Here is a 20,771-nt window from a genome sequence, read left to right on the forward strand (position 1 = left end):
GAAGAATTTCCAAGTAAATGACTTGACTTAAATTTACAAAGGAAAAAAAATATATATTCTTTTTTGTTTACATCATTATTGTTGTTCTCATATTTTAAAATTCATATAGGAAAATATACTGAACCTTGGAATTTTGGCTCGCCTTCTTATGTATGCGTGCATTGCAGTTCAATTTTATGGTATGAAGAGAGAACAGTTAAATCTAAGAGGCCTAGGAACCCAAAATTCTCTCTCTGTTGTATGGAGGGTAAGGTTAAGTTACCTTTGCTTAAGAAACCACCTCCTTTTATTGATGAGCTTTTAGATCCTCTTGGTAGTCAACGATCTAAAACGTTCAGAACTCAAATAAGAACTTATAATGCAATGTTCGCAATGACATCTATGGGTGGCAAAGTAGATAGTAGAATTAACGATGGAAGACACCCTTACATTTTCAAACTTAATGGCCAAAACCATCATAGAATTGGAACTCTTCTTCCTAATGATGGCCAAGATCCACAATTTACAGAATTATATTTCTACGATACTGAAAATGAAGTTGAAAATAGAATGAATATCTTTAGTAATGGTGAAATTGATAGTGACCTTGATCCATCTATTGTTGATGCATTGGTCCAAATGTTTGATGAAACAAACACTTTAGTGAAGATATTTCGGATGTCTAGAGACCGTTTCTTTGATACTGATGTTCACCATTTAAGATTGTGCCTTATTGGCTCACGAACTACAGATGGAAGAGAATATAACCTGCCTACATGTTCAGAAATTGCAGCAATTATCATTGGTGATATTGGTGCTGAGAATGCACATCGTGATATTATTGTTGAGTTAAAAGAAGGAGGGTTACAACGTATTAATGTGCTGCATCCTTCATACATGGCATTACAATATCCCCTTTTATTCCCATATGGTGAAGATGGTTTTAGGCTCGGCATTTTGTATAGTAATGTAGATGGAATCAGATCTAATACAACTGATTCTGTCACTATGAGAGAATATTATGCATATCGCTTGCAAGAACGTGAACATGAAGGACATACTTTGGTAAATGGTGGTAGATTGTTTCAACAATTTGTTGTAGATGCCTACACATGTATTGAAGAAATCCGGCTTATGTGGGTAAAAGAGAACCAAGACAAATTAAGGATAGAATTGTATAAAGGACTGAAAGATGCAGTTATGAGAGGAGATACCACCCCTGCATGTTCAGGCAAGAGATTTGTTCTACCTTCAAGTTTCACTGGAAGTCCAAGGTATATGATTGAAAACTATCAAGATGCAATGGCAATCTGTAGATGGGCAGGTTATCCGGACCTATTTATTACCTTCACTTGCAACACGAAATGGCCAGAAATTGATCTTTTCCTATCTAGGAAACCTGGACAGAAAGTAGAAGATCGACCTGATGTGATTGCAAGAGTGTTCAAGATAAAGCTTGATCAACTCTTATATGATTTAAAGCATGGTCAACACTTTGGGAAAGTAATTGCAGGTATTCTAAACTTTATATTTTAAATATTTTTCCCTTCTTCTTTACTTGGTTTAATAGTAAATCTAAATAAATGTAACTAACTTACTATTTTGGTGGCAGTTGTCTACACTGTTGAATATCAAAAGAGAGGGTTACCTCATGCACACATTTTACTTTTTCTACATCATGATGACAAGCATCCTACAACAGCATAAATTGATAGAATAATTTCAGCAGAAATTCCAAATTTGAATGAAGACTCTTTAGTTTAAGAAGCTGTCAAACAATATATGGTTCATGGTCCTTGCGGCTTTATTAATTCAAAGGCAAGTTGTATGATTGAAAACAAATGTACAAAGCACTTCCCTAAAAAATTTTGTTCGCAAACCACTATTAATGAAGATGGTTTCCCAATATATAGAAGAAGGAATAATGGAAGATTTGTTGAAAGAAATGAAGTCAAACTTGATAATCGATTCATAGTTCCAAACAATATTGAGTTATTGGTGAAATTTCAAGCACACATAAATGTCGAGTGGTGTAATCGTTCAAGATCTATCAAGTACTTATTTAAATATATAACAAAAGGACCTGATCATGCAACTTTGATTCTTGAAGAAAATTTACATATTGATTCTTCTACTAGAATGCAGCATATGACAGATACTGATGAAGTTAAGACATATTTAAATTGTAGATATGTATCTGCCATAGAGGCATGTTGGAGGATATTCGAATTTCCTGTTCACCATTGAGAGCCTGCTGTTCAAAGACTGAATTTTCACAATGAGGATGAGCAACTAGTTGTTTTTGAAGATACTAATTATTTAAATCGTGTTGTGAACAAGCCAGATATCGAAAAAACCAAATTTACAGAGTGGATGAAAGCGAATGCATTGTATGAAGAAGCAAGGGAATTGACTTATTCTGAATTTCCTACTAAATGGGTTTGGCATAATAGAGACAAAGAATGGAAATTAAGAAAATCTGGAAGATGTATTGGGCGTATATATTATGCTCATCCTGCAAGTGGAGAACGGTTTTATTTGCAGATGCTACTCAATGTTATTAAAGGACCTAGATCATTTGAGGAAATACGAACTATAAATAATGTTGTGTATCCAACTTTCAGATCAACATGTTATGCACTTGGTTTGCTTGATGGTGATAAAGAGTGGCACGAAGCTTTGAATCATGCATCATGTTGGGCTTCAGGAAAACAGCTGCGAGAACTTTTTGTTACAATGTTGATTTTTTGTGACGTTGCAGATCCATATAAATTATGGATTTCAAATTGGCAGTTGTTATCTGAGGACATTCTGCATCGTCAAAGAACAGTTCTACGGTATGACAACCTACATCTTGATGACTTCCAATTACAAAACTATGCACTATGTGAAATTGAACAGATTTTGATAAAGAGTGGCAGGTCTTTGCATGAATTTGAGACAATACCATATCCAAATACATTACTTCTCAGACAAAGTAACAATAGAGTATTACAAGAAGAATTGGATTATGATAGAAACTCTTTGGCAGCAGAACATATTAAACTTCTTGCTGGTCTTAATATTGATCAAAGAAATATCTATGATGAAGTAATTAATTCTATTTCAGAGAATAAAGGTGGTTTTTTTTTTGTTTATGGGCATGGAGGAACTGGAAAGACTTATCTCTGGAAGACTATTATATGCCGATTGTGCTCAGAAGGTAAAATTGTCATTGCAATTGCTTCATCTGGCATTGCTGCATTATTGTTGCCTGGAGGGAGAACAGCTCATTCAAGATTTCAAATACCACTAATGTAACAGACAGTTCAAGTTGCGGTATTAAACAAGGTTCACAAATTGCAGAACTTATGACAAAAGCAAGTCTTATAGTTTGGGATGAAGCTCCTATGGCACACCGAAATTGTTTTGAAGCTGTTGACCGGTCATTAAGAGATATATTGCGTTTTTCGAACTCAAACAGTGCAGAGACACCTTTTGGAGGAAAAACTATTGTTCTTGGCGGTGATTTTAGACAAATATTACCAGTGATATCTAAAGGACGAAGAGAACAAATAGTTGAAGCATCAATTAACAAGTCATCATTATGGAATAGTTGCAAAGTTTTCATTCTGACAATAAATATGAGGTTGACACAAAACCCAAGTGATATTGCAGCAAGGGAATTTGCTGAATGGATATTGAAAATTGGTGATGGTGAACTTAGTAATAATGAAGATGAAACATTGATTGAAATACCGCATGATTTACTAATTCAGCCTGGTGCTCATCCTTTCAATGATATTGTAAAAGCTGCCTATCCTGACTTTGATACAAAATTCAACGACTCCAAGTATTTAGAGGAGAGAGCAATTTTAGCTCCAACAAATGAAGTAGTTGAAGACATAAATGGTTACATGATTGATCTTATTAATGTTGATGAAGAGACATATCTTAGTGCAGATTCATTATGTAAAGCTTCAAGCAACATTCTAGACCAAGATGTCATGTATCCAATAGAATTTCTCAATTCATTGAAGTTCCCTGGTATTCCAAATCATAAACTCAGATTGAAAGTAGGTCTGCCAATAATGTTACTTCGAAATTTAAACCAAAGTAATGGACTTTGTAATGATACTAGACTTTTGGTCACTCAATTATCAAAATGGGTTTTAGAGGCTCAAATAATATCAGGAACTCATATTGGAGAAAAAGTGTTTATTCCAAGAATAGTCTTATCCCCTTCTGATTCCAAATGGCCTTTTGTACTAAAAAGAAGGCAGTTTCCAGTATTTGTTTGCTTTGCTATGACAATTAATAAGAGCCAAGGTCAATCTCTGCAGCGTGTTGGACTTTACTTAGATAGACTAGTTTTCAGTCATGGGCAGTTATATGTTGCCGTATCAAGAGTTACAAGTAAAGATGGTCTCAAGATACTCATTGTAGAAAATGATGATACTGATCGTTTTCATACAAAAAATATTGTCTACAAAGAAATATTCGATAATTTGCCTAAAGGTAACACATACTGTTTATTAAAATTATTTCAAATTGTTGATAACGTAAACTAGATTGTCACTTATATTGTAAACAGTAGGTTTTTCTCCATTATTATATATAAATTTTACTAACGTTTAAAATGTTCTAATATTACAGTTTCATATCGCAATGAAGTAGAAAACTGTGAAGCAGATATCAGTAAATGTGAGATGGAGTTAACGAAGCAAACAACCATGATCTAACCAATATTGTTATGATCTCGGTTGATTAATAGGTAAGTTTTAACTTTTTTTTAAACAAAAGATAATAACTTATAGATGTTGATTTATCTCAATCCTATAGATTGTCTTTGAATTCTGAGCTGTTCTGGACCATATATATGAACTGCTTTATGGAAAATCGATTGGTTTCTGATTGGAGGATAAAAGAGTTTACATATATTACATCAGAAACAACTTTGGAACTTAAAGATTGCATTGCTCCTTTAAATTGGCCTGCCCCATGACAATATGACCTTAGAGACTTACAATTAACTGGTCATCAACTAATTATGTTTAATATTTCTGACAAATTAAATCAAACTTAGCTATGAGCTTTGTGGCTTGGTGATACTGTCTTGTCTTCCCGTTGGGTGAACCTGAATACATATCTCTCACCTCTCTCACTTGAAAAGAAAAAAAAAAAAAACCGAACTTCATGTCTTCAACTTCCTAAACTATTAAACCATGGCTAGAGTTTGGGCTGTCATTTACTTCTTATCAATTATTATGTTGTCTGCCCCCATCCCTTCTCTTCAACGGTGTATTCTGAAGGTACGCACTGATTCGAATTTGAATTAAAACCTGACTGTTTATTCTATTTCTTTGGATGCTTTGGTCTCCGATTATAATCTCTGTTTACATGTTTTAATAACTTTAGGAAAATTGCCCTTAATTAACATTTTAGGCTTTCAAATCTGAAAGTTTAGTGTACAATTATTGAAAGCTTAGTTATTTGGGTTACGTTACGTTTTGATTTGTTTTTTAGTTTCTCTCAAAATTTGTCTTTCTCAATTTAATTTACAATAAGCCTATTAAATTATATTTGCTTTTGTTATGTTTTATAGATTGCTACAATTGAATTTTGTTTTTTATTTTTTTGGGTTTTCACTGTAAAGAAACAGAATGCTTATTAGGTTTCAGGTTCATTAAAATACTGATTTCAAGTTTCTCAATATAAAAAAACTAATCGGTTCAGAATTCTGATGTGACTATTTTTATTCAGTATTTTCGGTAATGGGTTTGTGTTGAATTTATCTATTTTGGATTAACGTCATTCAATTTCTTTTTCAGCTGAGATAATGTGGAATCTTTCTACAATCTATAACCTTTAATTTCATCAAAACAGAAGTAGAGTTAAAGGTATTAATTTCTTTTCCTAATATTCTTTTCAATTATGGTTTGTTGTCAGTTTAGGAATTTTGACTCACAACTCTTTTCCTCCCTATAAGTGGAAACACCCACCAAATGAGATCCTACATGAGTTTTAATGGTTAGTAATCCTTTAAAATCATTTCACTTTAATTGTCAAATTTTGTTTTCCCTCTTACCTATTCTATTATTTGTAAGGGGGATTGAAATTATTGGATTTTGAAATCTGAAATTATAATGTTTGGATGGAATTAGATTTTTGTAGTCTAAAGTCTAAAGATAACCTGGAATTTTTTTTTTTTTTTTTTGGTGGTGTGGAATTACAGACTTTTTTAGCCAAAGTACATATATTTAAAGAAGTATATTGATACATCTATATCAGAATTGAGATTTCCTTGAACTATTCATACATGGGTGACGAAAAATATTTCATTGTAAAAGGGGAAAGCTACTGTTTTGTTTTTGATATAATTTGTAGTGTATTTTTTTGGCCTTTTAGAATCTGAAAGTTACCAAATACTTAAAAATGAGGAGTTCGTTATTGTGATCTTATGATTATTACACTTCATTTATTTATTTATTTTTGCATCCTATTGATCTTATGGTTCATTTTCTTTAATAGGAGACTCTGTTTTTATTGCTTTTCAGAACTACATTTTAATTTCTGACATGTTATTTTCTGAATTCTTAACTAAATTTTATGAAGTGTGTATGGTTGTGGTGCAGTGGGTATTCTTTGCTTAATGATCCCCAGGCCAACAAAGTACTTACCAATGCATTCGTCATTCAGTAAGCTCCTTGCTGCCAGTCTATAGCTGCTGTCATGCTAGCAAAAACAGGAGTTTCAGCCCGTTTTACTTATTATTCGATTTGAACCAATGACTTACTGCTTACTATTCAAAAGAAGGCGGAGTGCTAAAAAAGAGAAAGCATTATCACTATTCGAAACTGTTTTCCATCCTATCTGATCTATTGTTTTTGAAGAGCGATTGTGGGTCATCAGTTTGCATATTAGGCCATTCTTTCCATTGGATATGTGTTTGAACAATTTTCAATGAGTTCATTTGGATGTTATGAACACATATTCCTATCTCTCTTTTTCGATATTTTCTATAAATATCAGTTTGTGTTTAATAGAAGTTATGAAATCGATCCAATCATCTAGCATAAAGGGGAAAAAAAAACTGTGGTTGTTTCGCTCTGGAAAAGTTTTTCAATATTAATAAGGCACAGTTATACTTAAATACGTGGACTTTAGCAACCAGATCTGTAACTACATTCAAATATTTTTTTTTGGTAATAACTATGTCTTATTAAATATCTGAAGTAATAAATATGAAGTAAATATTTGAAGTAATATAATAGTATGTCTGCACAAAATATTTACTCACCTAAAATATGAAACTATACTGGAAAACATTTTCTATTATCAAATTAAGCTAGCAACATGATTCACGCTTAGAAGTTAAATATTTTTCAGCAAATATTTTTCAGCAGCTTATGTGTAGACATTGTATTTTACATTTAACAGCCTTTATTCTGGAGTATGCAACCTTGCCCTATGGTCATTAAGATAGAAGTTAAAAGCCGGTTGTCCAAATACACATAAATCTCAAAATTAAAGTTCCAAATAAATTTTTATTGTGTGTTTATTACATTGTTCAATTTCTAACGTGGGTAGGCCCATACCTTAAGCTAAAAAAGCCCAATCCATTTCATCTAATAACCATGAAACCTATGGAGTTACGTGACAACATCATATACAATTAGAGCCAATCCCAAGCCCAGCCTCACTTTTGAGAAAAAAATGTCATTGATTGCATGATACGCTTTTTTTTACTGAAGTAAATTAATGGGCCGGCCCGTTGGAATAAATTAATCAAGTCCAAAATTGATGAGTCAACTCTTTCAAGTAGTGTACTTATTCAAGTGACGAATCACAACATAAAATCTTCAAACAGTACATTGATTCGGACAAACACACAAACACACACACACACACACACACACACACAAATAGAGAATCTCTTCCTCAATTGTTTCAACCGCCATTCCTTCACTACAACAGCAAACTATTCAAAACACTTCTCTGCAACAATAGACTATTAAGAAGGTGAGCATGATTTTTTTCTATTCAATTACCCTTCCCAATTGTTTATAACTGTTCACAATTCATTTTCCCTCTTTTATTTCCATTTAAAAGATTTTTGTTAGGATTTCACTTTTCTTTCCCAATTGTCTTTATGTTTTGTCGAATACTGAAGAGTATAAATTTGTTAATGATTTTTCTTAAACTAAAATTATGGTTTCCCTAGAATTATTTACTGTATATTAAATTATGTTTTGCTGCATTACTTAATAATTATTAGGTTTGCATACTTTCTTTATTTTTCCAGTTAGTTTTTCAAATTCTTAAAATCTTTTTGTTTGATTTTTGTATTGATTAAATATTGTTTTTTTTTTACAGATTTTTAAGATGAGTATGGAGTATACAACTTTGAAACAGATATCTAGGGACAAAGATAATTCAAAACTGAAAGTTAGAGTTTTACGAATGTGTGATGCAATTAATATAGCAAACAACCATGATCTGATCAGCCTTGATATGATATTGGTTGACAAAGAGGTAAATTCATAATTGATTCCCTTTTAGAATAAATTGTACTAATATTATTTTATTAAAACTTGAAACCAGATAATGTAAATTGATTGTTATTTATTGCTCCTATTGATAATAGAATAATATTACTTTATTAAAACTTGCAAACAGTCAATGTAAAATGGTTGTTATATACTGCTCCTATTGATTAAGGAATAATTCATTTGAAATATTCGTAGGGAACATTGATACATGCAAGCATCAGAAAGAATCTTGCTAAAAGTTTTCGTCCACAACTAAATGAAGGCAGCATATATACAATTACAAATTTCTTAGTTGAAGAAAATAAAGGGAACTATCGTCCAGTACATAACCAACTCAAAATACTTTTCAATTCTACAACTTCGGTCTCAAAATTCAACGGATTTGATCATTCAATTCCTCAATCCCAATTTGAATTTGCTAATTATGGAACAATAGCTTCCCATTGCTATGACAATACTTACTTGACTGGTAATTTTAATTGTTTTACAAGCCAAGCATCTACTTTTACAGAACTAAAAAATAATGAAATTCATATGTTAATACTGATTCTTACTTTAAAAAAAAATATGTTCTTACCAAATGTGATTGGCATATTGGACTACATTGGAGCCATTGAGGAGATCAAAACAAGAGGGCGTCCAACAAAGATGAGAAACATTCAACTGTTGTTAGAAGAGTAAGATATATAAACATCTTTTCAAACTCATATGTTATAATTTTTAAATAACTCAAATTTACATATATACAAATTCAGGAGCAAATCAATTCGAGCAACTTTTTGGGGAAATACTACACAACAAATAGATGATGATTTCTACAAAACAAATAAAGGGCCATTCATTGTAATAGTCACTTCAACTATTGTGAAATCTTTCTGAGGTAACAATTGATTAACTCATTTATTAAATACATAATATTTATGTATCTATAATGCTTATAAATTTTATAACTTTTTTGTAGGTGAGTATCAACTATCGTCCACTTTTGCAACAAAGTTGTACGTCAATTTAGACATTCCAGAAGTTGCAAAAATTAGAAACAAGTAACTATTATTACACTTTCTCTTTTCAACAGTGTACCTACTTAGCAATATTCCTTAAATGATATTAGCACAAAATTGTATAAAATAGATGCTATACAAGTTTTAAAAAAAAAACCCAGCAGGTATCTTTAAGAAAGAAATGTTTATTTCAGTTTGCTTTCATATATATACATATAGAAACTGTTCTGCTTATTTTTAAATGAATTATACCTAATTTTTTGTTAGATACACCACAATGGACATAACTGTAAAAGATATACTGCCAAAGGAACTACCTAAACCACAAGATGAAGAACTTGCCTAACATAATAAAAAAACAGTGGCTGAAATAAAGGACTTGGAATGGAACTCAAACACAAAGGTATCAACTATACTCTCACATTATGAATTTATCATAATTAGTAACTGTTTATATGTTTTATAATAAGATATAATTTTATAAACTGACTAAACTTTGTATTATAGGACTTACTGGTAACATGCAATGCCAAAATCATTAATATCAACAACAAATATGGATGGTATTATGTTGCATGTCTTATATGCAAGACGAAAGTGAAACAAGTCAAAGGAGTTCTATGGTGTGAACGTTGTAAAAATCAGCCAAAATTTGTAGTCTCAAGGTAATTATTCTACTAACAACTTTATAAATTCTCAAACACACATAAAATATATGTAATATTCTACTAACAACTTTGTATTTCAAACAGCTATAGAATTCTAGTCCAAGTACAAGATGAGACCGGTTCAACCACATTCATATTGTTTGACAAAGGAGCTGAAAGAATTATATCTAAAACTGCAAAAGAACTTGCAGAGATGCAAGAAGAGGTAATTTCATATATAAATGTCAGCCCCATATCTTTATTATCTGAAAACTGAAGTTTTAATACTTTTTTACCAATGTTGTACACACGCACACGCACACACACATATATCCACGCACCATTTAATATAATCTACACACACACACGCGCACACACACACACACACACACACACACACACATACACATATATATATATATATATATATATATATATCCACGCACCATATACATATTGCTAATTGTATGAAACTTTTTTCAAACAGATTTTCAAATTAGATGGGAATACTTTACCAGAAGAAATTCAAAAAATAATTGGCAACGAATATTTGTTCCAACTGCATCTTGATGAATATAATTTGAAGTATGGAAAAGAAAATTACACAGTTTCGAAGATTTTGGAGATAGAAATTTCACATAAGCAAAATGACTCATGTAAAGTTGAAGAGCATCAGGTAATTAAAGCATAATTACTTACTATATGATTCAAATATTAGTTTACTTATAATTTACTATATAAATCTAACTGATACATAAAAATGCAAATTATTGCAGGACACAATGGAGAAAATTGTAAAAAAATCAAGGAAGGACAAGTACATAGCCAGTCCAAAAACAGAAATAGGAGAAACATCTGTTGAAAGACGAGAAAGAATGCCGCTCCAAATGCTTCAAAAACGTCAAAAAAGTGCTAAGCAAAATGCAGCAAAAAAGAAAAAAAACTAAACTCTAATGTATATACTACCTTACTGTACAAGTCTTTGTGTATTTCATTGTATTGTTATTTTTATTTTCTTTAGAAGAATAAGCTGAATGTTCTAGTAAATTACTGCAACTGTAATATTTCGTTTATAAATTATCATATTAAGATTGTAACATTCACCAGGTATGATGTGAAATAATTATATGATAAGATTTTTTAAGGTAGTGTTGTGTGCTATAGTCTTAATGTCCTCTATTTTATTTTTCTCCACTTTATAGTGGACCTCTGAGGGCTTACATTGAAGGTTTGCATGCAATTTTGAGTAATAAAATTGATCAACATAATTTCATCATGTGGTTCTCTTCATTTTAAAACATATTCACCAAATTGCAAGTTACAGGAAATTAGAAATATTTCTAAGACTTATTTGGGAGAGCAAAGAGTATTTGATTTCAATTGATTTTGATTGTGGTTGTTAAATATCTCTTCTACTTATGAGATTACAAATGACCCCGCGCATTGCGTGGGTTAAACACTAGTTAATAATAATAATAGTGATCATAAAAAAAAAATTTGTGAAATTTTATATCCCTAAAATTATATATAACATAAATGCAAAATAAGTGTGACAGATATAGGAAGTAGGAACCATATACCAAAAAGGCTTGAAAAGTAATAATTTTTCTACACAGAAATTTTTTTTTTTTTTTTAAAAAGGCTCAAAAATAGAAAGAACAATGGAAAAAGTGACGGCGGGAAAAAGCCCTTTGCACAAAGACACATAAACAAACAAAAGATGGATTCTTTATCCACAAAACTATACTTGAAGCACTAATTGAAGGCGCATAAGAGCAATGCAATGTAAGTACAGCACCAAAATCATGCTTGTTTAAACTTTGTCTTCAAAGAACTTAGCACAAACGTAGAATCAAACTAGTAGTGTAATTCAAGAAAAACGTAAAGCATTTAGGAAGATAAAAACCTGATCCTCCAAGTGTAAAACCTTTACCCTGACCACATCATTAAAAAACCTCCACTAGTTAAATAGTTCTAGTATAGGCACTAAACCCTTCAAGCCCAAATCCCTTAAGCCCTCTAAGCTCTAGTTAGTAACCGACTACTTGTAATCCTTTCTTCACCTAGCTTCTTGGACTACTGCCATTGAACCACCAATGATATTGGATTTGGGATGACACCCTAAGACGTTTTCATAGCTCAGTCTCATTTTGTTTGTAAAGCTATGCAGTATACTAAATTATGAGAATCCTTCTCCTATATTATCATTTTCTGAACCCTCCCTTCTCACCCCATCCCATTCAAGTACATTAACCTAGGTCAAAGTACTGTGTTATCTCAAAGTGATGATCACTTTTAATATATTTGTAATAGAAGCTCAAAACATTTTGCAAACTGTGTGTTTGTAAGATAAACCATAGATGAAATGCATAGAAACATCTTTTGAACTTCAATTTTCTTTGTGTAGTATATGCTACTGTTTTGCATATTGGAAGCATTTACTCAACAGAACTAGCAAGACTTTTGGGTGGTGGATGAAATTCTTTTAGGTACTCTTACGCAATCTTTTTCTCATTTGATCCAATCACCATTACAAGTCAAATTGCGTAAACCTTCATGGCCAGAATACTGGCAAGGATGAAGACTCGGTGGAACTTATACGAGCTCTATTGCTTGAGGATTATTAAAGTTAATAATTGGACTAGTGGGGTAGAGAAATAGTACAACATGGTGGCATAAGAGGCCTGAACAAATATAATCCTGATTTCACATACTGTTGATTATGCTTGAAATGTTGATATAGTTAAGTCTAAAAATTTGAAGGGCTCCAAAATTCTCCTATAAAAAAACTCCTAACCCATTGGTTTTGGACACACAGAAGGGACTAAGAATCCCCAACTAAATGAGGGGTTTTTCACTAACATCCTTTAAGTTCTCATTTACTTCCTTGGCTAGACCTCTCTTGGATCTTTGGCCTCTAGTCTAAAGTAATTACTAACCCATTCTTGTTTGTGTTGTAGAATGGCTGAAGGAAACCTTCAAATCAAGTTTTTGTTTCTTGCAATTGAGGTAGGTTTTTTACTTACTTATATGTCTGTAGTAATTATTGGACAATCCATTTGAGCCGCGATTGTTGGAGCTAGATTTGTCAGATCCGAACTACTGAGGGCACTATGAAGAATAAGCAAAGGGTGCAGTAGCCTATATAGTAAACTTTTTAAGGATTTGTAAGGTTTGTAGACGAGTCTCCTCAAGAACTAACACATTGAGAGCTGTGTCAAGAGAAGGAGAAGTAGACTGGTGGAGCAGCTAGTCACAGATAGGCTTATAATCATCATGTAAGGCCATCAAGAATTGGTAGAGACAAAGATAAACTCAATGAGTAACGTGCTCATTTGTATTGAATAATGAAACACATAATGTTTTTTTTTTTTTTTCCAAAAGACCATAAAATTCAATACAATTTATGCTCCGTTTTTTTTTAATTAATGTAAAATATTTTCCCATTTTACAATGTTTGTTTTACAGTAAAATATTTTTAGTTAACCAAATCAAGTTAAGCAAATTTGTGTAAAATATTTTACACTTAAAATTTTGGTAAAATATTTTACATTTGTTCTCTCACCTTAAATTTTGGTAAAATATTTTTAATTTGCTCTCTCACTCTCATCCTAATACTTTAACTCCCTCTCACGCTCTACTCGGCTCCACCAGCAAGCTCCAGCCTCCGCAAGGACCTCCCATCACCAGCGAAATCCAAGTTCATTTGCTGTCTTTTTAGGTTAGATTTCTCATTTTCTTTTCATTATTCTTCATCTCTAACCCTTCTCTAGATCTTCTTCGATGATTTTGATTGTGGTCATTTGATATGAGTTAAGGTTTATGGTTGCTTTGTAAAATATGTTTACAAGTGCATTGAATATATATTCCTCTAAGGAATATATCTATGTTATGGATGATGCTTTATCATTTTTTTTTTTTTTGTATGATGGATGTTTTTTCGTTATTCAGATTATACGTTTACAGGTGCATTCAATATATTCTTTGAAGGAATATATCTATGCTATGGATGTATTATCTATGTTACAGTTGATTTATATTTATCCAAGAAAAGTATTTTTAGGAAGTCAAAAAAATGTTTTAATTTTTTAATAGTTTTTTATTTTATTTTATTTTACATTATGCCAAACACTAAAAAAATATTTTACACCCATGTACGTAGCCAAACACTATAGAATGAAAATATTTTCCTATAAATATTTTTTGTTGAAACAAATAAACCATTAATGGATGAATATATTGTATGGCAATTTTGATATTGTTTACAGTTTAAACGTTTGAAATTTATTCAAAAAAATGGGACACAGCCCAAAAAAAATAACGGAAACAAGATTTTTTTTTTTTTTGAGAAATACGGAAACAAGATTTCTTAATTTAAAGTTTCACGCGTTTTTTTTTTACTTTCCTATTTGTTCCCATTGCATCATTGATCGTCAGCTCCGGCCTCCGAGTCTGGAGTCTGGATCCACTGTACCCAGTAAGTCCTACTTTCTCATGCATTTTTTTTTTTTTTTTGGTTTGTGGAAAGCTTGTGTATTGTTATAAGTGTCACGCCAACCTAAGCTCTGGGTGCTTCTATGTATAGATTAGCGTTGTTCTTAACTCTTATAGATCACAAGAAATGAATTTTCAAAGAGGAGAAATTGAGATGAGAGATCACAAGAATGATGGTTACCATGTTGGGACATTGAAGAGAACAAAAAGAAAAAGAGCAAAGAAGCCGAGTTGCCGGTGCGATCTTCATCCTACCCATGAGAGGTTAGTCTGCAACTCTTTAGTAACCCTACTCTTGTCTTTCAATTCAAAGGGTCTGCGTGTGATTGTATATGATGATGCCAAAGAAATCACCAGTAAGCTGCAAGTACTCCTCAGATCGAAGCAACACCTGCGAAGAGAAAATAGATGATCGAACAGAGAGTACCAGTGTGGTGCCGGCCAAAAACCCTCCGACGATCAAGTTAGAATTCCTTTTCAACTTTAAAGTGCAAGAGTTGAGTCAAATGTGCGTACCTTGGGTCATGAGGGTTTTGGGGTATATATAGTGGCATGTGGCCGAAATAAACGTCTTGTAGAGAAGTACTTTCCTTATAGGAATCTTCTTGATTAAAGTCGAACGTGTAGCGCAAGGACTTTCCTTATATTCATGCATGTAGAAGTCAAGATAGGCTAAGAATGAAGATTGGATTACTCCTTCAGCTTTTACCTGCCAAGGTCGTCAGCCCACGTGTACCTCCTACACTGCCGTCAGCTTATGTATGTCTCCACAAAGAATGTCAGCCAAGGACCCTTACAACCAAGGTCGTCAGCCCTGACTCGTCAGCGTGATCCGTCAGCCTAACGTCGCTACGTAAGGGGTATGACCCCGAATGTCAAAAGGAGGCATCCTAATGAGACTGGCTGACGGGTTGTATACTCCCGTCAGTCTCCTTAACTCATTAACGGCCTGTAGAAATCATCACTATCAGTATACATTTTGTGGAACAGCATCTATATCTACCGTTGTAAATTCATCTGGTGCATTATATTGCACCATTGTCAGAATTATGGAGGTATTTTGTAGTGATGAAACACATGAAGGAAATAGCAAAAGATATACTAGGCATCTAAGGCATGGTTATTTTCAATCCGCACATGCTTGGGCAGAAATATGATATTTCTTCTTTTAACTTTTTTTTTTTTTTTAAGTTCACTTTAAAGATACTTTTTTTTTTCAATAAATAAACAAGCAAGTTAAAGAGATTTTGTTTTAGGGCGTTTGGTAACTGTTTGGTAAGGTTATGTTTGAGCATAAAAAAAATCTTTAAAAGAAAAAAAAAATGGTATATTTGATAACTGTTTTTTCCTTTATTTTCTATTTTCAAAAACAATTTTCTATTTTTGAGATTAAAAAATTTGTTTGACAACTCAAAATGGACAGAAAACTATTTTCAAAACTTAATTTGTGAAGAAAACTGAAAATACGAAAAATGTTATTTTCAGTTTCTAATTTTCAAAAGTCAATGAAAACACACATTTAATTTAATAAATCTATCTTATTTAATGAGTTAATATTATAGTTCAAATCCTAGTAACAACATATTTTAGTATTTTCTATTTTTTTCTTCAAAAAACTTTTTTTTTTAATTTCAACTAATCAAAGATGTTTTTTATTTCAAAAATACAAGAAATTTTTTTTTCTTTATATTCCAAAAAACAAGTTTTTGAAAATAGAAAACAAAAATTGTTACCAAACATAACGTAAAAGTCTTTAAGTATTTTGAACAAGACTGATATTTGAAGTCAATGATGTAGGATAAATAAAAAATTTGGAGAAAAATGATGTAGGATAATTAGATACTGTAAAAGAATATTTAAGAAATTTTTTTAAATGGTAGATGCGATTTTTTTTTTCCTTTATAATGATATAATGAAGCTTTGTATTGTTAGTTTTTTTACTTTTTACATTTTTTTTTATATCCAAAATTTTATTTTTTATTTTTTCTCCTTTAACTATTAAATATGTACCCCTTTCTTGTTGGTTTATAAAAAAGAATAAATTGGAGATAGATAATGAGAAAGAGAGAGAAATAAAATCTATGAATTAAACATATTTGTTTTATTTTATTTTATTTCTATAATAACTGTATAAAAAACGTAAATAAATTACCTTAGATAAGAAAACTTTAATCTATGACGTGGTGTTATGGTTTTGCACAATAATTATAATTTATTATTTGTTCCAAACTGTGTCATATGTGCTAGTTTAGCCGTTAAAACTATAATAATTCTAGTTTAATCACACAAATTTTTTACAATTGTTGACATGACTTATCGTGATTAATACATAATAAAAACAGTATTAATAATGGACCATATTAAAAAAAAATGAAGCTGTTTTAAACACAATTTATGACTTTTATGAGTTGTGAAAAAAATTATTCATAACATTACTCTAAAAATTGTATGGATTATATGAATGTTAATTTGAAAACATAAAAATGAGAGCAAAGTTTTCATCCGTTCGGTGAGAGGGCTGATCAAAAATTACTTAGTAGACAATAAATTTTTAATTTTCTCCCCTCCATTACTCCTCACAAAAGCAAAATACTCTTTGAATCAACCCATCTCCTATTTTGTGTGATTCCAAGTTTATCTATACTATTATTTAAGGTGCTTTCCGTACTTAGATTTCTCATTTTTTTTAGTTCAAAAATGTCCTTACATCCCTATGTTTAAGTAGAGACAAAATGAAAGGACAATTCGGTAAAAATGTAACTCTAACTCCTACTAAAACATTGCCTAAAAAATAGGATCACTCTCCTATTAATTTTCAAATTGTTTTATCTACTTATAAATTAGATTATCAAAATAAAAATACAGAGTTTTTCCTTTTGGCTAAAAAAAAGTCTCATTGCACACGCGAAGCGTATATGATGAGACCAGTAGAAATAATTAGTGTAAGAAACACAACTCTTACAAAAAAAAAAAAAAAAAAAAAAAAAAAACGAAGTAGATATTCACATTTTAATTCTTCACAATACGTGAGATCCACACTTGTGGGTTTTCTGTAGTCACATTCGTTGGCATGCTATACATGCAGTAGATACTAGATAGCATCTCCAAACCTTGGACCAATAAGCTAAGACAAGTTACTTGTTTAATCGTCGCTATTGGACTTAATTAACCTAAACATTTTAAAGTTGGGCTGAGGCCTGAGGGTGTGGACTTTTTCATCGGAGTTGCTAATTTTATTTTTTAGGCCTACTAAAGAATTGGACTGGACTAACTGACTTTAGGTTGTCAAAAACTCACCACATGTAGATCTTTATTTTTTAACCCTAAAAATACTTCTAAAGCACAATCCAAAATTTAGAATTGTTAATTTTATAACCTTCTTTTCTCTTCAAATACTTTAATGCAAAATTCTCCTTAAAAAAATAATAATAACAATCATACAAGGTAAAACCTTAATAGGATTGAGAGTCTTGTTTAAAAAACTCAAAACAAATGAATTGTATCAATCATGGAATGGAGTTAGCACTTGGTGTCACCATTTTATGTGTAACATATGGGATCCATCCCAAGTAAATGTCAACTTTACATGTGTAACGCCGACTTTTAATCTTTTTCAGTGAAATGGGTAAACAATTACGCTTCTTGATCCACTCAATTCTTACAAATACTTCTTATTTACAAACAGTCAGTGAGTGAAATTTGGACCTCCCTTGGAAGATTTTACACCCATCCAATTCTTATTGAACACTTCTCTCTAGATTTGCTGAGCCATGTATTTCAGTAACATGTTAAAAAATATCGTAGAGAGAGATAGAGGGTCATCCTATTGGATTCCTCTAAAAGGTTGAAAGCAATCTATCTTTTCACCATTCTAAACCAGTCAACCACTGCTTTAGCTTCAAATCTCGTATTTCATGCTTGTACTTAGCATATTCAAGTGGATTATCATTTCATTCGTGAGAAAGTTATTCATCAATTATATCTTTTATATGTTTTTAGATCCCTTAAAACAACCAGATTAACCTAGTTATTTAGCCAAGTTATTAACTTAGGTAAATTATGCAAATCTAAGTTAACACAAAACAATCATATCATGTAAAGCAGCAGAAAAATAAATAATACAATGATATAATGACTCAAGAAAACCAAACTAGTAAAAAATCTAGAGAGGATTTAACCTAACTATGCTCAAGGTAAAACTGAATCCACTATAAAGAAATTGAAGTTTACACAATAGCGACTTAGACCACTAACATCCTATTGCTACCTCGAGTAGGACACTTACTACCACGACCACGTGACAGCTCCAAGTCCACGAACTACTTCCTTCTTGGATTTCCAACAAGTACAAGCACTTCCGCTTGTATATTTTACGCTCTTAATGCAACAACTGAATGATCATCAAGTTCTTGACATAATCTTGATTCTTAATAACCCTAAGTATGTGTGGAGGCAAACACCTCTAGATCTCACAGAAGATTCACACACATAGTATCAACAACTTCTGAAAAACATGGCTAGGGTTTTTTTTTTTATACCTATGGCAAAATATAAAACCCTAAACACAAAATGGGCTTAGGCTAAGTTAGAAATTTCTGCAGAAAAACAATTTGCATGACTTTCGATAGGTTAAGTCTAATTCTCGATCGATCGAGTCAGACAAAATTGCACAGTAAATTTTGCAGCAACTCGATTTCAACTTTACATAAAAGACATATACTTTAAGCAGTCTAAATAAGACTAAAACGTTTTGATTATAGTTTGCCAACATTACAAATTAGTGTTCTAATACATTTAAACCTAAAGGTCTTAGAACCTAACATCTCTAGTTCAAATAAGCTTGTTGTTCTTACTAAGTATCTTTCCTCACATGCTTACACTTGTTTAAGGTCCAATCTTCTAATTCTTTTTAGGACTCTTTCGAGTGAGTGAGAATGTTAACACATTATGCAATTCACCGCAATCCACATGTATTGGTACTAATCTAATCAGCACAACACACGTGTAGAGGTTGATTACAATATCTAGATTAGTTAGAGTGAATTACGGATAAGTTTATTATAGCCTAACAGATTAGTATTAGAGGCAGCTAGTTATTGTAATGTATTTGTACTGGGATTACACATTGTAATATATAGATTGGAATATACAAAAAAACACTCTCTTTCTCGGAATATACAAATCTAGCTCCAATAATTACTCGCACGTTTCTTAACTCTTGTTTTTGTGTTAATTAAAAGCATATAAAAGGAAGGTGAATATGGTGAAATTAATTTTATACAGATTGGCACTCACATTTTCCCTTTTCTTTTGGAACGGCTTGTTTCATATTATCTCAAGTATCTTTGGCCCAAGAGGACTCTTGTTTATTGCATGTTATCGAAGTCAGGTAGATTGCTGAAATATGATTTGGTTGGTTTAGAGCTGCTATATGTTTGGGGAAATTGCACCACCCCTTAAGTTTTCAGCAATTGTAGCTAAATTCTCTCTAGTTTGAAATAAGACACTTACCTCTTCTTTCTTTTCTCTCTTTTTTTTTTTTTTTTTTTTTTTGAATTTTAGAAAACTAGAGGGGAGATTATTTATTTAATTTATTTCATTTTGGAAAGAGTTGTCAGTGTAATTTTCCCTATATGTTTGTTTGTTGGCTATATGTTGATAGGGAAAACTTAATGGATGCTCTAAGGCCATTAGTTTAGGAAATGTTTTTAATAACTTTTCATGTGAAAAAAAGTAATTAAAATTATTGATAGCTTTTTATATTTCACTTGAATGTATTATTAAAATTTTCTTAAAATGATTAATTAACAAATGCTCTAATGACACTCATTACTCGAACCATATAGTATATAACTAATAAAAGGACATATTGATCCAAAAATCTAAGTCAATGAGTCTAGACTTTACTATATTATAAAGTATTAATCACTCACTTTTCTCTTTGGCATATAAAATGACATTTTATCAATCAACTTACTCCACTGCAATTGTAAGTAAGCTCGTGCAAAAATTTCTGCCTTTTTAGTATTAAAATCTATTTTTATTTTATTTTACATACTTACTTTTTAAAACATATCATATCAGATTGTTTATTTTACATTACATTTATTTAAAGTATT

The 20,771-nt window shown here is 31.4% G+C and overlaps 2 protein-coding genes across 2 annotated transcripts; both read left to right on the plus strand.

Moving 5' to 3' along the window:
• Nucleotides 1-372: 372 nt before the first annotated feature.
• Nucleotides 373-3,279, plus strand: LOC142616582 (uncharacterized). Its single transcript, XM_075789404.1, has 2 exons — nucleotides 373-1,492; nucleotides 2,324-3,279. The coding sequence occupies exons 1-2, from the start codon at nucleotides 373-375 to the stop codon at nucleotides 3,277-3,279; spliced, it is 2,076 nt and encodes a 691-aa protein (XP_075645519.1).
• Nucleotides 3,280-3,329: 50 nt separating this feature from the next.
• LOC142616583 (uncharacterized) lies at nucleotides 3,330-9,857 on the plus strand. Its single transcript, XM_075789405.1, has 3 exons — nucleotides 3,330-4,476; nucleotides 9,472-9,553; nucleotides 9,779-9,857. The coding sequence occupies exons 1-3, from the start codon at nucleotides 3,330-3,332 to the stop codon at nucleotides 9,855-9,857; spliced, it is 1,308 nt and encodes a 435-aa protein (XP_075645520.1).
• The last annotated feature ends 10,914 nt before the right edge of the window (nucleotides 9,858-20,771 follow it).

Source organism: Castanea sativa, chromosome 11, assembly GCF_040712315.1.
Source record: "Castanea sativa cultivar Marrone di Chiusa Pesio chromosome 11, ASM4071231v1".
Lineage (NCBI taxonomy): Eukaryota > Viridiplantae > Streptophyta > Magnoliopsida > Fagales > Fagaceae > Castanea > Castanea sativa.